Here is a 21,419-nt window from a genome sequence, read left to right on the forward strand (position 1 = left end):
ATTGGCTTCCTATAGCTGCCCTTGCTCTGACACACACTATTTTCAAGTAAATAAGAGCAGCTAAATTCCTAATTCATAGCTTCTTTTCTATCCAGAGACTCCTTCTTCAAACTACTAAATATCAGCTGCCACTGTCTCAAGGACAGAGCCTTAACATACAGTGCAAAGCTATCTACTATCATCCTCTTTCAAATTCTCAAACAACATCTTCTAACAATCTCAGCCCCAATCTGCACACCAGGCAACATCTAATCAACCTGCCTATATATTAGTATCTTTGCTTTAAAATATCCTTTTATGCTTCTCTCAGCCACATAGCTAACTCCTATCCAGTGTCAGCCTTTATTCTTTAGAGTGCCTTCTGGGACTCTTGTTAGACTCTAGGTCCTTTTTTTTTATAATAGTGACAGAATGCTTTTGAGGTGATATTTTATTATTTCCCCATTAGCCTTTGTCCAATTCAAGCAGTGTATGACTCTATGGCTTTTTCTCCAGGGAAGAAGTGTAAGAGCATGGAAACCAAAATAAAGAAAGCCTGCAATTATCCTCAGCACCTAAGCTAGGGGGATTGAAAGGATTCAGGGGATAAACAAGTTTCTGGAGAAATTAGATTTGAGATGGATTTAAACCACAGCTGTTGGAGAGGTGAGGCAGAGGGTAGGAAAAAAAATATGAGAATAGAGAGAGTGGTTTGCATCCTATTTTTTTTTTCACGCACAAAGAACTTATATGACCATGTGACTAGGAATCAGAGTTGTATCAAAATAAGTTATGTGTTCCAAACCTGAGGACAATCTTTTTACCTATGCCTTGCTGTATCAAACAGCCCTACTCAACATTAGTTGAAACCCTCAAAAGAAAAAAAGACAGCTTCAAAAAGAAGTAAAATTAAAATCTTAAAATTCATCTATACAAGAATATGGAAGGCTCAAGCTTCAGCTATAACAATGAGTTATTCTTAGGAAATTAATTATCTTTCTTTGACTAACAGTATATACTTGAGGTTAGTTGCAGAAATTAGTAAAATAATCAGTTCTTTAATTCAACTATAGAAAGTTGGGGGACAGCGATTTGGCAATCATTGAGGCTTATGAAGCTGAGTTGTACTGGTTAATGAGAGCCAATTGGGCATCTCTTTTTAAAATACAGATTCGGGGATGTCTTGGTTATAGCTTGAAATTGGATACTGTGGGAATATTTTACACCACAGAAACTGGCAAATGCTACAAACAGTCCCTTTTGTTGCACATTAATCATTAAATAACTGGTTCAGACTCAAGATCAGAACAACTGAGACATTAAAGGACCTTCCCAATAAATGACACTATGACAGCTATTCTAGATATGGCTCCTAACCCTGAAGTTGTTTCTAAAACATTAGGTATAAATAAAAGCTTGAGTAAGTGTTTCCAGCCACATATCAAAATTCATACATTTTTAGAGGGGAAAATGAGATATCAGTTAATTTGTGTTCTGTGGAAATTCTTCCCCTTTCCTCTTGCTGAGCCACCAGGATGAAGAGAAATGTATCTGAGACTTTCACCGTTGCTGTAACCCACATGGTGGCTCTTTGATTTCAATTTATGTATTGGAATTTTCATAAGATTTTCTGTAAGCAATAATTTCCAAGTTTAAACTATACACACAACACACACACACACACACACACACAGACCACAGGCACACAATTCTTCTTACATCTCCAATAGTAATATTTAAAATTATAATTGAATATGTTTCCATTAAGTATGCTGCAATTTTCAGTCATTTCAAAGTATCAACATTTGACATACGATCTGATCAAAGCAAACATTTCCCAATAAAAAGTCATTTTATAAATACTGAAAACCTGATTCTAATGGTTATATAGGCTGGGCTGTAGCTCAGTGGTAGAGTGTGCGCCTAGCATGCCCAGGGACCTGGGTTTTATCCCCAGCACCAATAAAATAATATAGGTACCTTTTAAAAAACTTACATACAGAGGAAAAATACTCAAAATAACCAACACAATATGAAAGAAAAATTCAAAGTAGAAGAGTGAAATGATCATTGACTCTGATTATGAAGCTATAGTATTCAAGGCACTGTATACCTGAGAAAGAATAGACAAAAAAGACTAATTAAAAAAAAAAAACATAGAATCCTAAAACAGATCCATCAAGTTGAACAATTATCTTGTGAGAGAGGATATTGTGTTCTAAAACTGGTGTTGGAACATTGGACAACCACATGTAGGGGGGGAAAAAGAGAAAACAAAAGAATCTAGACACAGATCTCATATCTTTCACAAAAATTAACTCGAATGGATTAAATTTAAAATCAATATAGATTTAATTAAAAAATTCTAATTAGATCTAAGTTTAAATATAAAACTATAAAACTCTTAGAAGATAATATAGGAGAACGTTTGCATGACCTTTCTATAATGATGACATGTTGGTTACAAAAATGGTAAAACACATGATAGAAAAAATTAATAACTTGGACGTCATTAAAATTCAAAAGTTTCTCTGCAAAAGACACTGTCAGAAGATTGAGAAGACAAGTGGTATATTAGCAGAACATATAAGGAAAAGAACTATATGATAAAGGACCCCAAATACCCAATGTCTTAAAAACTCTATAATGAAAAAAAAAAGGAGATGGAAAGTTTGGTTAATCCGCTGGTGCCACTACAAATTGGTGTAACCACTCTGGAAAGCAGTATGAAGATTCCTTAGAAAACTTGGAATGGAACCATCATTTGAACCAGCTATTCCACTTCTCAGTCTAGACCCACTTAAAATAAGCATACTATAGTGACACAGCCAAATCAATGTTTATAGCAACTCAATTCACAATAGCTAAACTGTGAAACCAACCTAGATGCCCTCAATAGATGAATGGATAAAGAAACTATAATATGTATACACAATGTAATATTACTCAGCATTAAAGAGAATGAAATTATGGCATTTCCAGATAAATGGATGGAATGGGAGAATATTATGCTAAGTGAAGTAAGCCAATCCCCAAACACCAAAGGCTAAATGTTCTCTCTGATAGTAGACAGAAGAAATGAGTTGTGGTATTCTGTTGAATATAATATATTCTGTGAATATAATTAGCAATGATGCATTATGCAGCTCAAATTAGAATAGGAGATTTTAAATGTACAACCATAAAGAAATGATAAAAGGTCAAGGTGGTGGATATGCTAATTATCCTGAGTTAATCATTACCCAATGTAAACAGAAATCAAAATATCATAAATAGGAAAAGATGCTATATCAACAAAAAACATGAATTCAAAAATGTTCAAAAATCCTGAACACAAACCTCACCAAAGAAGATATAAGGATGTTAAATAATTATACAAAAAGGTTGCTTACCATTTTGTGCAAACATTTGCAAATTAAAACACCCAGATCCACTAATTCGTATTTGAGCGGTGGAAGTACCATATACTGATGACACCAAATACGGGTTATTATATGAAGCAAAAAGACTTCTCATTTATTGCTGGTGGAATTTCAAATCTGACATAGCCACTTTGGAAGAAAGTTAAACAGTTTCCTTGAAAACTGAATGTACTCTTACCATCTTATCTAATAGTACTATTCCTTGTTATTTTCCCAAATAAGTTAAAACTCTAAATCTACACAAAAATCTATATATCAGCATTCATAACAGTTTTATTTATAATGCAAACACTTGGAAGAAACCCAGATGTCCTTCAATGGATGAATGTAGAAATAAACTGTAGTATTACATGCAATGGGATAATAATCATCAGTGAAAGAAGAGCTATGAAACCATCACTAAATATGAAGAAAGTTTAAATATCATTAAATAAAAAGTGAATTTCAGAAGACTACTTACTATATAATTTCAACTGTCATATTTTGGAAAGACAAAACAATAGAGACATTTAAAAAAAAAAACAGGGGTTTGCAAAGGGCTGTAGGGAACACAAGTAGAAAGGTAGTGATTCTGACCATGGAAATGTACAAGGAAGTGTTCCCCTGGTGAGAAAACTCCCTGTTACCCACCCTTAGAATGCCCTGTAATCTCTCTTAAGATCTAATAATATAGCTAATTTATGTGCTATGTCTAGCTGGTATGGCAATGCCCTGAGATGCCTCTGTGTTAGATCCTCATCAAGCTTCAACTTTGATTGCAGGCACATAGCTCCTGGGAATTAGAAGAACTTGTTTTATATATAACTACAATGTTTCATCAAGTTCAGGTGCTCCTGGAGCTGCCTGCCTGGCAATGGACTTTCTTGAGAACGGCATAGAGCTCCTAACATTGCATATTGTAACTGTGAAATTTAACTGCAGAATAAGCAACTTTACTGATACCTTAAACAATAATGTGGTTTTGGTACTAATTACCTAATGCAACCTATTGATATAAATAAATGTGGCCGTTTGGACAAATGAGCCACTCTGTCACCTTCCCTGCCTCTGCACCCTGTCTCCTTATTATTGAGATTCTTTACATAGGGATTAATAGGACAGAGTTAAACTTATCAATGATGATGAATAATGATGTGGATTGTTGCTTCACGGATTATCAACAGACAACCTTGTTGCAGGATGCTGATGGTGAGGGTGGTCCTGTGTTTGTTCTCAATAGAACATAGATAGGCAATAAGAAAAATTTTGTCTTATAGATAGGATTCATAAGGAAAAATTAATAGTCAAGTATAACTTTTGTAGCCTTTGTAATCAGGATCAAAAACTGAGTTGAGATTTGATCATCATCATCTCTTACTCTTGTGCTACCATCACAGAAAATTTTCACATCGTTTATACTTCAGTTGAGAATATAATTAAAAAAAAATATGTTGCCATGTTAATAACTGATCTCAAAGTCATCTAACTTTTTGAAATGTGACATCAAAAATTGTCCACCTGAGGCTGGGGCTCAGTAGTAGAGTGCTGACCTCGCACATGTGAGGCACTGGGTTCAATCCTCAGCATGATATAAAAATAAATAAAAATATTGTGTTCATCTACAACTAAAAAAGATATTTTTAAAAAATTCACCTGGAAAACATTCATTAACATTGTACAGAAACTATAATTTGGATGAATGCTATTTACCTGAATCTTTAGCTTTTGATGTATTTATCTTTCATTTTTACTTTTTAAAAAAATCATATTGTAAAATTATATGAAGGTCCAATGAACTGTGTATAATAAGATATGAAAGAGGAGTCCAGATCAGCTGAACTACAGATGATATGACTGCTCGAATGGATTGTCTTTCAGTAGTGATGCACAGAACAAACTTACAGCCTGGATGACTTGTTTTGACCAATTTCACAAAGTAGCAGCAGGAAACACAGATCCCAATCATTAAAGGTCATGAAAAGATCATATTGTGCTCAATCTTCTGTGAGCATTCCAGTGTTTACTTGAGTTGCCACTTGCTATGAAATCTGTGGGGCCTGAAAGCATTTTGTTAAAGTTTACAGTGTGCAACAAAAAATTATATTTTGGATTTACAATTTTCCATATGTGGGTAACAAACTGTCACCAAATATTATGCATAATTCTAAATCAAAATGTATAATTAAACAAATGTGAACATGTTTTTCTTTTCCAAAATTAATTTTTCTCCTTTTATTTAGCTGAGAGAAGAAAAATTCTTATACAATGGATGCTCTTCAAAATTTTAGGGATGCTATTTGGAAATACACATTCTTCCAAAACCTCCCTAGGTATATTTCCAACAGATTTAAAAAAATAGACCTGTCAATGCAGTTATTTATTTCATTGATTTCTATATAATATTGTACTAAGTCCATAATAATGATAATTTAAATAATTTAAATAAGGTAAATAATAATAAATAATAAAGTTTAAATAATAATTATTAAAATAAGTGTAATAGTGCCATTTTCTAAAATTTTTCTGGAATATTGAACTTGTAATATTCTAGTTAGTTGAGGAAACTGAGGCCTGATCATTTTAATTAATTTGCCTAAAATTTCATTTGTGGTTTCCATTCTGACACTCCTAAAATGAAACAAGATCATCTTACGGAGAAAAAAATATTTTAGAAAATCTAAGTCAAAATAACTTCTCATTATATATAGCTGAGGCCATTTCTAGAATATATAAATTAGATAATTATACATATATAATGCAGATAAAGCATTCATGGTTAGCCTACTAAAGAAAATTTATTCAGTGTACTTCCAGACATTACCTTTTATCAGATGTTTTATTAAGCATCTTTAAATAAATGGAATATTTTGATAACTAACATATTATGTTTAGATTTTATTTTATCTCTTATTTACCACTAAAATATCAGGCTCAAAGAGATCATAGCCTGGCTGATATCAGATATATATATATATATACAATGATAAGGCAAAGATTTAAATCTGTTCTATAAATCTGTTGTTCTTTTTAACATATTGAAGTTCACATACTCACATTTTATGTTTGCTCTTTTTTAATATTTTCAAATGTTATTTATTATGATACATTTTACACTGGGCACTACAAGAAAGCAAATAATTACAATAATTTCAAAACAATTCCTGGATTTAACAATTCAATATATATCCTTTACAATTACACCTCATGGATATAGATATAGGAATAGCACTGGGCATGTGGCTTAGTGGTAAAGCACCTGCCTGTCATGCGTGAGGTGCTGGATTTGATCCTCAGCACTACCAAAAACAACAACAAACAAACAAAAAAATAAATAAATATAGATACCAATTCAGCTAAAGAGTAAAATAACGATGTACATGGTAAATATGGGGATTGTACATGATCAGTTAATTCACTTTGCTGTTTTTTTAAATAATATGATTCATATTTCTTTCTATTACTTACACATCCATTTTGAGTATTAACTTGGACTGCTGAGATTAATAATGTAAAACTATGATCTATGTTTCCTTATAAAAAAGCAGTTTAATACGAAGAAATTCAAGAAAAATTTTCAGGATCTTTGATCAGAGACTCTCAGTGCTTGTTATACTACTTATGTATAGACAAAGATTCAAGTAAGGCCAAGAAGCTGTATTTCCTTTAAACACTGAAGACATGATCTAAGAAACAGAGAACCAGGCCTTTTATGGAAACTTCCTACCCATCACAATGTTCTTAATGAATCCTGATGTTAGCAATTACTGTTAGAATATCTTAGCTAGTGTTACAGAAACAAAACATTTAGAGTAATATGTATAGATACAAGCTTAATTAGACTTGCCTTTTATATATAATTATTTTTAAATGCTTAAAAGTTTCCAGCTGTAGTTCTTTTCTGACATGAGAAACTGCAGGGGCACAGGGGATTATCTACGGACTTATCTTCTCGAAGTACTCTTTGGAAGCTGTTGGAGTTGTATTGACTATAAGGGAGTCTTGTGTCCAGTTTGCTGGGCAGACTTCTCCATGAGTTTCCACAAACTGGAATGCCTTCACTAGACAGAGGGTCTCTTCCATGCTCTGGCCCACAGGCAGATCTTTGTTACTCAGATGCTTGATGACTCCATGGGAGTCAATTATGAATAGACCTCTGAGTGCAAGACCAGCACCTTCAAAAGCACACTGTAGTCTCAAGAAATTTGTTTGGTTAAATCCGAAAAGAGTGCAATGTTCATATGGCACAAGCAGTAGAGCTTCCGCTGCATATCCATCAAGGCAAGGTGGCTGAAGTGGGAGTACACAGAGACTGCAGCTACTTCACAGTTCACATTGTGAAACTCATTGGCTTTGACACTGAAAGCAAAGACTTCTGTAGGGCACAGGAAGGTGAATTCCAGAGGGTAGAAGAAAAGCATCAAGTATTTCCTGTTAAAGTCATCAAGGCTGGGCTGGATCCAAGCAAGGTGGTGGGTCAGAAGGAGGCAGCATTCTGTGTAGCTCTGTTACCCAGGTCTCGCCTAGGGGGAATAATGCTTTGCCGACAGTGATAGAGGACCCTCCACAGCGGATCCTGCGCAGGAATCATGGCCTCCATGCTGTGTGAGGCCCCAGACCTCAGCATTAGAAAAGGACTCCCAATTACTGACTACTCACCCATGCAGGTCTCCTGGGTTCCTTAGTGGGACCATTGGCATCAGCATGGGTGCAGAATTCCCAGATGCTGCTCCCACCAAGGACACTCAGCCTCTACCCTCACATAGGAACTCCAGCCATTACTCCTGTATGGACCCCCAAATACCAACTTGGGGCTCCCCAGGTCACCTCCATCTTGAGACTCTGCAGCTACTGCCGAAGTTCCTTAACCTGCGGTAGGGACATCACAGGCTCTGAAGAAAGCCAAGAGCCACAACACTGCATGTCACAGAGCTCATCTCTGAACACATTGCACAACGCCATCATGTGGTTGCCCCCATCCGAACAGACACCTCATCACTGAAAGCAGCTGCCTCAATTTTGTGTGACCTCCATCACCATCTTTAGTTGGGGCAACTACCAGTTTGGAACAGTAGATAGCCAGGAACCCATAGTTTTCTAATTCCCCCCAAGCCCCAGCAGATGCTAACTTGGCAGAGTGACTGCCCTCCACAATTCAAAATGGCCCTCCACAACAGGTGCACAGCCACCAGAATGCAACACACAAGACTCACGGAGAGAAAGATTCCTGATTAGCAAGTAGAAAGTGACAGGGTGAGGGAGAAACATTTTAGACAGTAATTTAGAGGTCAGAAACTATGAGGTCTACAGATGAGATGATGAGATCAAGACCCAGCACCCACATCACAGGAGCAGACCCCAAAGGAGATCTTGAGGTGCAATCTCCCAATGGGATAGACAGGTGCCATACCCACTTCCCGGGACCCTGCATTCAAGACCTACCTTTACACCCTGGTAACCTTGAACGTCCTGAGGGTAGAGATGCCAACTAAGAACAGACAACCCTACCTATTTGATGAGAAGGGAAGTGGGAAAGATATTGATCTCCAATCAAAACAATCTTTGTTTCTTCTTTTGAGATTTTTTTTTTCATTCTTTTCCCTCTTTATTCTCTCTCCCTCACATCCCCCAACATATGTGAAACCAAGCACTTTGCATGAATTAGGCTATTGAGAACTGAGATGATTGAATAGTATATTACAGTGTTGTATATTTTTTTGTTTGTTTTTCCTCTCCAATTTTTACTATTTTAACATTTTTAAATTTTTTTTCTTAATATATATGTGTGTTTGTTTTATGTATTCTACTATCATCCCTCTTATTGTCTACCCAAAATTACTACCTCTTTATTCTCCTGATACTAACCACCTTCTTGAGATTTCTCTTTCACACTTCCTAAAATATCATACTCATCTCATACCTCCTCAGCATATCTTCCTATACCTCACTCCTAGTTCTTTGTCCACCATCAGAAACTGTAAGCCCTTTTACAAACCTACTGATTATATTGTAGACAATAATTAAATTCGCCATTTCTGTACTTTGTGACCAAACTGTAAATGTCTTAATAACAACTATTTGTTTTTAGGTGGTATTTTGTTTATATTGGGATCTGTTAATATTATTCTTCCGCTCAACGAAGAGGTACTTGAACCCTGCAGGGGCGTGATAAGCCTATGGGTAAAAGCAGTAATGCCTCTGATCCACAGAGCTAGATAGGAAGACATGTGAGCAATATGAAAAGACAAGGAAAGAAAGTGCCTCAAACAAATCAAGATACCCCATTATTAGAATCCATGGCCAGCACAGCAGATGAAATGACAGAGGAGTTCAGTATGTACATAATTAAAATGTTCTGTGAATTAAACTCATCAAAGCTTAGCTCTTTGAACTCTCTTTGGCAACAGTTGTACCTTTAAAAAAGGGTGTGTGTTGAGTGGCAGCAGGAGCATGATAGGAGGAACTGGTACTAAAAGTCAATTTTGTAAGAGAAGAGCCAGAATACTGTATGTTTGTCAAGTGTATAGTAGCAACAGGCCTATTGCCAGCAGCACTATTAATAATTACTTGGCGGTGGATTGTCTTTAAATGCAATTTTATATTTGATCATACCAATCATCACATATAAACAATTAATGCAAAAAGTGTTGGGTGTGCTGGAGCAGCCCAACTAGTATTTAATGCATACTAATTAACACTACAAGCAAATCACACAATCCTAGGGCAATTAAACACTACATACAAATCATACAACCCTAGGGCTACTCAAGCCTCCAAATACCTCTGATGCTATGTGACTTTTCTTAGCCAAAGAGCAGACATTGTTGTTGTCCGGTGGTTCTCTCCAGCAGAGTGCTGGACATCAGGAAATGGTGGAATCCATTTGGGGATGGACAGCAAAACAGGCAGTCTCACTGATGTCTTTGAGCAGGCTCATTGTTGTGGCAGGACAAGTGATTTAAATATAGTTCCAAGTTGGTGGGTGTACCTTGGTGATTGGTGGTTATATTCAGTAAGTCAATGACCATTGCTTCTGTCCAGTGAGATGATGTAATCTTAACAGGACATGTACTTTGCACGCGTCCATGCAGCTGTGCTCCCTATCGATTGTAACCAGTCATTATTAAGTGTGCCTATGGCTAGTGTTCCTTTCAGCTCCTTATCAATTGCAACCAAATGTGACTAAGCAAGCATGCAGATGGCTGCTATTCCTTATGGCCAGCAACTTACTTAGTCCCAGCATGTCCTAACATGTCTGTGGCAAACGCTCTTTATGAGGCCTAAGGACAGCAGAGAAAGAAATGTCCCAAGAAATGGCGCTCATATGTCCAGCAATGGAGGTCATCATCTCCAGTGCATAGGGGAACTGCAGGGTGGGCGGCTTGGATTTTATATTTGAACATAATACATTTTCAGGAAACAACACCTCAAATAACTTGACACTATAAATCAAATTATGTTTATATTCCACAATAACAATGAAAGGTAGTTAGCTAATCAGAACCTGATTCCTCCTCCTTCCAGCTATTATCCTTCTAAATGTAGTATCAGTCTTTATTCCAAGGGTTGTTTTATCAACAAATCAGCCTTCTGAACTGGCATTCTGTGAGAACAAACTCAACTGTGATGTGATGCAATGTCTTCGAGGTTTTACCTGCTGTTATTCATATCAATCTACTTCATGCACTCAGATACACTTTTACATCCTTCTTTCTCTATTTGGGCATGCTGATGTTCTTTCTCATTTCCTTTGCAAGCCTCTTGAAGAAGTTGTCAAAGACCTCTCTTTTTATGTATCCCATAGCAACTAATATAGCACCTTACCCATTAAAACAGTTTTATTTTTAACAGTTTACTTCCATTTAGATCCACTGAATGTTAAGTACCTGATAAAATTTATCTTCTATATACATAGATTAAATGACAGATATAAATATAGATATGCTTTAAAGACAATTGCTTTGTGACTGAGAATTTGTAAAGACCATCTTTAGAATAATGTAGAATTATTTTACTTTTTGATTTTATGCTTTTAATCACTTAATGTTTCAGCTTTGTTTGAAATTGGTTTGAGCAATTTTTGTAATGCTTGGAAGGCACAGAAATTTTAAGCTGATGTACTTATTAAATGCATAGCCCATTTTTGGAAAAAAAATGCTATTTTATCAAGCTGTAAGATGGCAGACTATAAGTTCTTGATTAAAATTCATTTAGTATGCTATCTGACTGAATGTACTTTAAAAAAAAAATCTTTGACATGTTGATCAGATTAAATTGATTTAATCTCAGCTGAAACTTAAGTTCAGCATTAGTCATGGTTAATTAGTGTCAGAAAGGATATGTTCTAGCTATTCATTTACATAATATGAGATTTCTTTTTGGTGGAATATGAATTAATTAAATTTACTTTAATTGTAGCAGATATATGCAACACACAGCTTCTAGCTTATGTAAAATTCTTAATTAACTTCTACATTATGACCAATATCTTAATACAGACCTCTCAACTAGAGTACAGGATTTTTAAGGAAGAATTTAAGAGAAGAAAAATTTTAAAAAAATGAAAAATTCATACCAACATAGAAATAGTGGATGATATAGAATTTATAGTAGAGCATTTCTACAAAGTCAGGGAAACTGTACTGATTCAGAAAACTACCTTAATTTCTGACTAAAATGTAAAATGACCAGATTCTCTCAATAAATCTGAGTTTATTCCTTCATAATAAGAGAAAAAATAAAACACTTTCTTGGCAAATATTAAGCTGTTTCTTGAAAATAATAAGAAATGTAAGAAATACAATTATAGAAAATATTTGTGACTCAAATTCCTGTGTTTAAATGGCAGTAGCATTTTTGATTCTGTAAATATTACATTGACAATTTGCTGAAGTACTGCTTTAAGAACAACAACAAAAAATTATTTTGTACATTCAAATCAATTCTTATTTTCTAGTCATAGTTGCCTAGAAATTTTGGACCTTCCTTTTTTATGTAGTATAATTGATAAAAGAAAAATTTAATCCAATTAAATGCATTCTTTATTTGGGCAAAGAACAATCCATGAATTGGGCTGCACTCAAAATGATGTTCAGAGAGTTTGGTCTATCGATATTAATGATGATTTTTTTTTTTTAAATCAGGAATTGAACCCAGGGTTGATTAACCACTTACCCACACCTCAGCCCTTTTTTTTTTTTTTTTTTTCATTTTCTTAAAATTTTGAAACAGGGTCTCCCTAAGTTGCTTAGGGCCTGGCTAAGTTGCTAAAACTGGTTTGAACTTGCCATTCTCCTGTGTCAGCCTCTGGAGCTGCTGGAATTACAGGGGTGTTCCACCACACCAGCAGCAATGAGTTTTCATAGGCCAACTGCAAAAACAAGGTAGAGAGATTCTTTGATTGGCTACAGTGAGAAATGTATTTTATTTGGGCCATGATATTAGGATGCATTTGTCTTAATTGGACATAGTTTGATCTGTTGGGTGTTTCTGATTTGCTGAAGCTTGCCTGTTTATAATTGGCTGAAATCTAACATTTGTTTCAAAAAAATGTACTCATAATTTGGTTTTGGCTAATTCATGTACCAAATTAGGTTGCATTTTGTTACTTAGGCTCATGAAGTATGGAGACAATCTCAGGTTATTGGCCCCCTGCTAATTTAATTTAACATATTGAACTTTAAAAAGTTAAAGGGAACCAAATAAAAACTTGTTCTATACCATATCAATAAAATTAATCACTGTGGTAATTTTTCTATACCTTTTTCCTAATACTTCCAAATATTTGCATTATTTTGCTTGTTTTGATCACAGCATTATTCTTTTATCTTTGCCACTTAAAAGCATTTCATAATTATTTAGCTAGTCTTTTTCTTAGTCTTCTGTTTATTTTGGTTAAAAATTAAGATTATAATTTATAATCAGTGGCCCTAAAATGTGGTACCAGAAGTAGCAGTATCTCTATCACCTGGGGCCATGTTGGAAATATACACTTTGGACTGCACCACAGATCTGACTGATAAGAAACTCTAGGGTGGGGTGTGTTGATTGGTGTTTTGTTAACATCTTTTCACTATTCTGATTCATGCCAAGGTTCAGGGACTACTGATTTAATTATGTTTTTCCAAATTTAGTACACATTTAAATGAGGTATTATTAGTTAATTAAAATAATAGAAAAGGTACTCAATAAATTATATTTTTATTTCAAATTTTATGAAATGTTTCACAAAAAATAGAATATTATACTAAAAATGCAAATATTTAAAAAATGTTTTCTAGAATTATTCTGATTTTCACTTTAAATTTGCTTTTTTAAAAACCATGCTACAAATGATGTTGGCCTTTCCCATGTAATTTTAATTTTGCTAATTTAAATTTGATTTGGAGAGAGATCAAGATGTTGGAGTAGAGGTAGGTAACAAATCTCAATTTCTCAACACTTTTGAATTGAAGCAGTGAAATAATAGCATATTAGAGAGGAGGGTGACCGAGGGAATGGACGGAACAAAATATTATACTATCAGAGACTTGGAGGTACTTGGAAATTTGTGTTGCTGGAATAGAAAACAGAAAAGAGTTTGGGGAATTTCTCTGAAGTATACCCTCTGAGTAGTCTGTGTAATGAGACTGCTGTGACCTAAAGGCTGCCAAGCTTTCACCATGTCCCTAACTACTGACAATAGGACTGGGATGGAGCAGACCAGAAAGTAGAATACTGAGAGGAAGAGTGTGGCACCTTGGTAGTAGAGCACAATTCTGATGTGGGACACTGTTTCATAATAATGTTTCATGCCTCCACTGTGAGCCATTATTTCATGACCCAGCTAATGCTCCAACATGTGCACTAGCTGAATGTCCCAGACACAGGATCATATGAAGTGCCCCTGCTGTAGGCCATCACCATATACTCCAATTATAAAATGCCTTGTGCCTCTTCAACCTGACTGGCATGTCTCTATTGTGGATTGCCATACACTCTGCAACCCGAAATCTACCCAGACAGGCTCACATATGTCTTCATAGTTCTGGGCATATTTAGAAATTTTATAGGCAGCCACAAAAGACTTCTTACCAACTAGGGAGAGATTTGATTGATAGACCTCAGATAATTAGGGCATTTCCTTTGACCCTCAAAATCACTCTTAGGATCCTGGACACACCAAGAAATGACAAGAGCAACGTAGATTCTCATCAGGGAACTTAACCTGCGTAGATGTTAAGACCCAAGTTCAGCACAGTTTCTGAAGTAGCAAGCTAAACTAGGGGACAGAACTTAAATATACAGCTTTCCAGTCCAGCTTGGAAATGGCTGGTGTGGTTGCTATCTGCATACCCAGAGAAACACAGAAAACAAACTAAGGAGATATGAGTATTTACTGTGTATTGCAAAACCTGGTGTATTGCAAATATGGAATACTCAATAAAAAATACATCTCTACATCCCAAAGAGTACAGCAAGGAATAGTTTAAAAGTTCAGCAAGAAATAGTTTAAAAGTAGTGAGATATATATATATATATATATATATATATATATATATATATATATATATATATATAAATAAATAAATAAATATTATATTTAAACTGGTGTTTTCTTCTGTGTTGATTTGGCAGTTTTGCCCATCATTTGATATTGCATATACTATTCCAATTTTATGCATTTTTATCGTCTTAATAAATTAATTGTATTTTTCTTTTCTTTTTTTTTAGGCTCACTTTTAGGCTCTCTCCTGTTTTGCCTTGTTTTCTTCCTGCATTATCTACTTTTTTCTCTTGCCCCCTACAACTTTTTCCTTGACACTTCTTTTTTATTTCTTTTTATGTACTATATATTTTAACAGTTATTGTACTTCCTTTAATACCTAATTTTCCAGCCATCTAAAGCATTACTTCCTTTTCAATTTCAGACTTGAGAGTGGTAAAGATTAACAATAAGTTTTTATGGTTTGTTTTTATGCTATTTATTCTGAAGTGGTTGTAATTAGTGATTATTATTATCTCCTCTAACAGTAATAATTTGGGGAATTAATCATAGCACCAGAATCATGTTGAGTGTTTTGACATAGAGATATATCTTCAGTCTGGTGCACATAGTAAAGAAAATAGCAGCTCATAAAAGAACGTCACAAAATAATAAAGGATATAGCCATCCTAACAGGTATGCAAATATCAACATAGAAATATAGGAAACATTAAAAAACAATGTCATAAGACACATCCAAACATCCTTAATACTCCAATAACTAAACCCAGAAATATCAAAGTAGAGGAAATAATGTAAAATGAATTTAAAAAGTTAACTTTTAAAATTACAAATGAACTAAAATAAGAAGTAAGAAATAGACTAAGGAAGAAAATGGAGAATATAAAAGAAAATTTCAATAAAGAGAATTTTATAAAAATACGAGCAGAAATTTTGAGAGAATTGCCAACTCACTTATCAAAGCACATCAATGTGAATGACAGTAGATTTCTTAACAGAGCTCTAAAGGTCCGGAAGGCACAAAATAATCTATTTCAAGCCCTAAAAGAAATAGTTGCCAACCTCATTTACTGTACCCGATAAAGTTATTCTTAAGAATCAAAGAAGGAATAAAAACCTTTCAAAATAAACATAATCCAAAGGAATTCATGAAAACAAAGCCAGCACTGCAAAGTATACTGAAAGAAACCATGTACACTGAAGAGAAAGATAAAAATACTTAAGAGAGACCATGGTAAAGAATAAATCAAATTAGAAGAATAATTAAGCAAATAAGAACTAGGACTTCTTCAAAAAATGTAGATACAACAAAATGGCAGGAAATAACATATACCTGTCTATAATAACACTGAATGTAAATTGTCTTAATTTTCCAATCAAAAAAATCTAAATTAGCAGATTGGATTTTCAAAATACAAAATCAATTGTTAGTTGTTTCCAAGAAATATACCTCAAAGCAAAGACATTCACAAACACAATGTAAGAGAAAAGAAAATGACATGCCCTGCAAATAGAATCCAAAAACAAATAGGATGAATCACTTTCATATCAGTAAAGCATAATTTGAACTCAAATTAGTAAGAATAAGGGCTGAGGTTGTGACTCTGTGGTATTGTCCTTGCCTTGCATGTATGAGACACTGTGTTTGATCCTCAGCACCACATAAAAAAAATAAATAAATGAATAAGCAAATAAAATGAAGGTAAAAAAAATAGTCAAAAAAACTATAAGAAGGGACAAAGAAAATTGTTCAATATTGGTAGAGAACAATCCAACAAAAAGATGTAATAATTGTAAATGTTTATACTCCAAATGTTGGTGCACTAAATTACATAAAACAAATATTACTAGATATAGATGGATTGATAAAACCCAATGTAACACTTCTGTACACCAATATCATTAACAGATCATCCAGGTAAAAAGTCAACAAAGACACATCAAATTTAATCTACACAATAGATCAATTAGACTTAACAGACATCTACAGAATATTTTATCCAATAACAACTAAATAAACATTCTTTTCATCTTCTGGTGGACATTACTACAAATTGATCATAAGATTAGTTCATAAAACAACTATTAGAAGATACAAAATATCTTGCATTATTTTCAACCATAATGTAAATAAATTAGAAATGAACAACAACAAAACTACTGAAATTGTATAAATACATAGAGACTGAACAACACACCTTTGATCAATAAGTAGAACATTGAAGAAATTAAGAGCAATTTAAAAACTCTTAGAATCAAATGGAAATGGAAACACATCATACCAGAATATCTGGGAACAGGGAAGGCAATTCAATGAGAGAACTTTAGATCTATGAGTGCCTATATGAAAGAAAGAAAGAAAGAAAGAAAGAAAGAAAGAGAGAAAGAGAAAAGAGAGAAAGAGAGAAAGAGAGAAAGAGAGAAAGAGAGAGAAGAGAGAAAGAGAGAAAGAGAGAGAAAGAGAGAAAGAGAGAAAGAGAGAAAGAGAGAGAGAGAAGAGAGAGAGAAAGAAAGAGAGAAAGAAAGAGAGAAAGAAAGAAAGAGAGAAAGAAAGAAAGAGAGAAAGAAAGAAAGAGAGAAAGAAAGAAAGAGAGAAAGAAAGAAGAGAAAGAAAGAAGAGAAAGAAAGAAAGAAGAGAAAGAAAGAAGAGAAAGAAGCAAAAGAAGCAAAGAAAGAATGAATGAATCTCAAACAAACAGCCTAGTGGTAGATCATAAGATCTTGCAAAAGCAAAAACAAACCAATTCAAAACCTAGTAAAAGAAAGAAGTATTAAAAATTATAACCTTAAATTAAAAAAATAGAAACAAGATGAATAATACAAAGGATAAATGAAACAAAGAGTTGGTTCTTTGAAAAAGTAAATAATAATTGAAACCTTTTGTCCATACTAACAAAAGAAAGTAACACAACTCAAAATAATAAAATAATCACTAATGGGATATTTTAATAAATTATTAAATATAGAAAAAAGTGGGCAAATTTCTAGGCACATACAAGCTACCAAAACTGATCTAAGATGATACAGAAAACCTTAACAGACCTATAATGAAGGATCAGATGGTTTCATAGCAAAATTTATCAGATATATAAAGAAGAACTCATACAAGTACTCATCAATTTATTCTGGAAAATTGATAGGGAGAGAAAACTTCCGAAGAGATTCAATGAAGTGTTTATCACTGTGATACCAAAACTGGATAATTATACTTCAATGAAAGAAAATTACAGACCAAAAATCATTGATGAACATAGCTGCAAGCATGCTCAATAAAAATAGCAAATTGAATTCAACCATACACTAAGGCCATATACCATGATCTTGTTGGTTTTATCCCTGGAATACAAGAATCATTTAATATTCACAAATAAATAAAAGTAATACACCACATAGGTAGAATCAAAGATACAAATCTCATGATAACTTACTCCAGTGTAAATAGCAAGCATCAACACTACAAATTCCCACCAGGTTCAGTGGCATACCCCTATGCTCTGAACCACTCCGGAGCTGAAGCAAGAGGATTGAAAGTTGAAGGCCATCCTCCGTAATTTAGCAAGAAACTCAGAACTTATCAAGATCCTGTCTCAAAATAAAATAAAAAGGGCTCCATAGTACCATAAAAATATAAAAGAAAAAATTAAGAATAAATATTTGAGAGAGTACTAGGCAAAACAAACCCTTTTACACTTTTGGTGGGGATATAAATTAATTCAACATATTATATAAAAAATTGGTATGGGGGGCTGGGGATGTGGCTCAAGCGGTAGCGCGCTCGCCTGGCATGCGTGCGACCCGGGTTCGATCCTCAGCACCACATACCAACGAAGATGTTGTGTCCGCCGAGAACTAAAAAAATAAATATTAAAAAATTCTCTCTCTCTCTCTCTCTCTCTCTCTCTCTCTCTCTCTCTCTCTCTCTCTCTCTCTCTCTCTCCCCTCTCTCACTCTCTCTTTAAAAAAAAAAAATTGGTATGGGAGTTTCCTTAAAAAAGTTAAAAGTAGACTTATGACATGATACACCTCTTCCTGATATTTATCCAGAAGAATTATAGTCAACACACTTTACAGATACATACATACCTGTGTTTATTGAGCAAAATTCACAATACCCAAGTTATAAAATCAGCCTACAAATGAGTAGATAAAGAATATATGGTATATATACACAATAGAGTTTTATTCAGCTATATAGAAAAACAAAATTATGCCATTTGCAAGAAAATGCATGGGACTGGAGATTATAATTTTGAGTGAAATAAGTTAGACTCAGAAAATTATCATGTTTTCCCTCATATGTGGAAGCCACAGGGAAAAAGAACAGAGGGAAACGGGATCACCATGAAAGTAAATGAGGGGCCATTAGTTGAAAGGGAAAAGATTATAGGGGGAGAGGAAGGTAGGAATGGCGGGTATTAGTGAGTAATTTGATCAAATTGTGCTTTTGTGAATATGCAGATATTCTACAGCCACTGTTCTGTGAAATTAGATGTGCAATAAAAACTTATTTGGGAGTACATGCATGTATCAATATGAAAATAAATTTAATGTGTGGGCTTCATTTGTAAAAATGAAAATAAAGCTGATCTTCAAAATTTGTTTTTTGGTCCTAGGGTTGTAGCTCAGTGGTAGAGCATTTGACGTGCATGTGTGAGACTGGGTTCAATACTCAGCACCACATAAAACTAAATAAATAAATAAAGGTGAAAAAAATGTTTCCCTTCATGTTTGTATTATAAAAATTATTTTCTGAAAGAGGAAATGACATTAACACTAAATAGAATTTTATATATATATATATATATATATATATATATATATATATATATATATAAATGTATATACACACACACACACACACACACACACACACACACCCCAAGGCCTTTAATCCTCATAACAATACAATACATTCTTATTATCCCTATTTTACAGGAAAGTGAGTGACAGATGTGTTAGGTGCCCACCAATATCCTGAGATTGACAGGTTGTGAGATTGTATTTTAATCTTGATCAGAATCTGTTAATCATTATGGTGCCATCATGTAGGGAGATAGTTTAAAGCTTTACACATGATGGTACTCTGAGAAGAGGGAACAGGGTTCAAGCAAAGGAGGTGTGAAGGAAGGCTGAGAGCATTTTGTAAAAGTTCATCTCTGTGTTTTGATATAAGCCTCTTTGAAACTACAGTGCAACAGATAATATTGAAATTATATTGGAACACATTTTCTTTTTGATACATTGAAATGCACAGATTAGTTGAACATAGGAAACTAATGGTTTTCTATTCTTTATCTTCAGGATTTCTGATTCAGGATGGCCCTTTTGGATCTTGTGAAAATAAATACTGTGGCTTGGGAAGGCACTGTGTGATCAGCAGACAGACAGGGCAAGCAGAATGTGCCTGCATGGACCTTTGCAAACGGCACTACAAACCTGTGTGCGGATCTGATGGAGAATTCTATGAAAACCACTGTGAGGTACACAGAGCTGCTTGCCTGAAAAAGCAAAAGATTACCATTGTTCACAATGAAGACTGCTTCTTTAAAGGTAAATACCTGTGAACCTTAAGTTCACCTATTTCTTTCCTAGCCTCTACAAGTCACTTTTGCTTAAACTCTAGTATGTTTTTATATCAGCAAGATATAAATAGGGAAAAGAAAAAGTTAGCTGAATTATGCCGATAAGCAGCAGTGTGTAGAAATTTACATGGAAACAGTTCTGATACTAAATTATGAGAATAAAGCTGGCCAAAATATAACTCACAATTTAATATAGCTTTCAGCATTGCACCATATGGCTTCCCAATCATGGAGTTATGTTAGGGACCCAAGGTGGCCAATTCAGTCTACAGTTAAATCCACCCAATGAAAAGCACCTGGAGTGGAATTGAGGGAATAATGAATGCCAAGCCATGCTGTGATAACATCTCATTTTTTTTCCCTTATTAAAAGTGATACTTTCAGTTTGTACCAAATAATTCAAATTTTATGGAATCTGCAATTTCCCACTACAATAAGTATGAAGAAATCATACTAAACTCAATTAGTGAAACTGAGATGACAATAGTTAAAAATTTTAGGGATTAGTATTTATTGAAATTATCGTTTTATTGAAAGATATTTCTAAATTCGTAATTTGATATGTTATTTTAACATGCTATATAATAAATCATCAAATATATTTAACATTTATTTACTTATAAAGAAATTCATTGTTTATTTTATTTTATTCTGGAGAAAATATTTTATGCTAATAATTATGATCCAGAATGAAAGTTTAGAATTAAATGTATAGAACTTCCTCCTCCTAAAAATTTTAATGGTCAACTTGATTCCTAATCTTTGGTTGGTTATAAGTTCCAGTTTTTCAGAATGTGCCTGTGTTGAAAGATTATGTGACACTTTTATTCTTAACTAAAATTTATGGCTGAAATATGCTATTGCACTTCACTACACATTTGTTAAGATAAAATAAACACTACTTTGTTTTTTTTCTTTTTTTTTTTTGATCATGGTAGAATAGACTATGAATTTTAAGGTAATAAAAATGATATG

General features: G+C 33.9%; 1 protein-coding gene and 1 pseudogene across 2 annotated transcripts in view; one reads left to right on the forward strand and one right to left on the reverse strand.

Annotated features, from left to right (window-relative positions):
* Positions 1–21,419, forward strand: part of FSTL5 (follistatin like 5) — an 824,806-nt gene that overhangs the window by 243,804 nt on the left and 559,583 nt on the right. Inside the window, exon 4 of the mRNA XM_081304788.1 lies at positions 20,164–20,412. Coding sequence (XP_081160914.1) covers positions 20,164–20,412 — 249 coding nt within the window. The remainder of the gene's footprint in view (positions 1–20,163; positions 20,413–21,419) is intronic.
* Positions 7,314–14,040, reverse strand: LOC308654268 (thioredoxin-dependent peroxide reductase, mitochondrial-like; annotated as a pseudogene). Its single transcript has 3 exons — positions 13,981–14,040; positions 9,746–9,959; positions 7,314–7,826 (listed from the first exon to the last, which is right to left on the reverse strand). The product of its transcript is annotated as a thioredoxin-dependent peroxide reductase, mitochondrial-like (transcript).

This window comes from Spermophilus citellus (assembly GCF_964194105.1).
Source record: "Spermophilus citellus genome assembly, chromosome: 8".
Classification (NCBI taxonomy): Eukaryota; Metazoa; Chordata; class Mammalia; order Rodentia; family Sciuridae; genus Spermophilus; species Spermophilus citellus.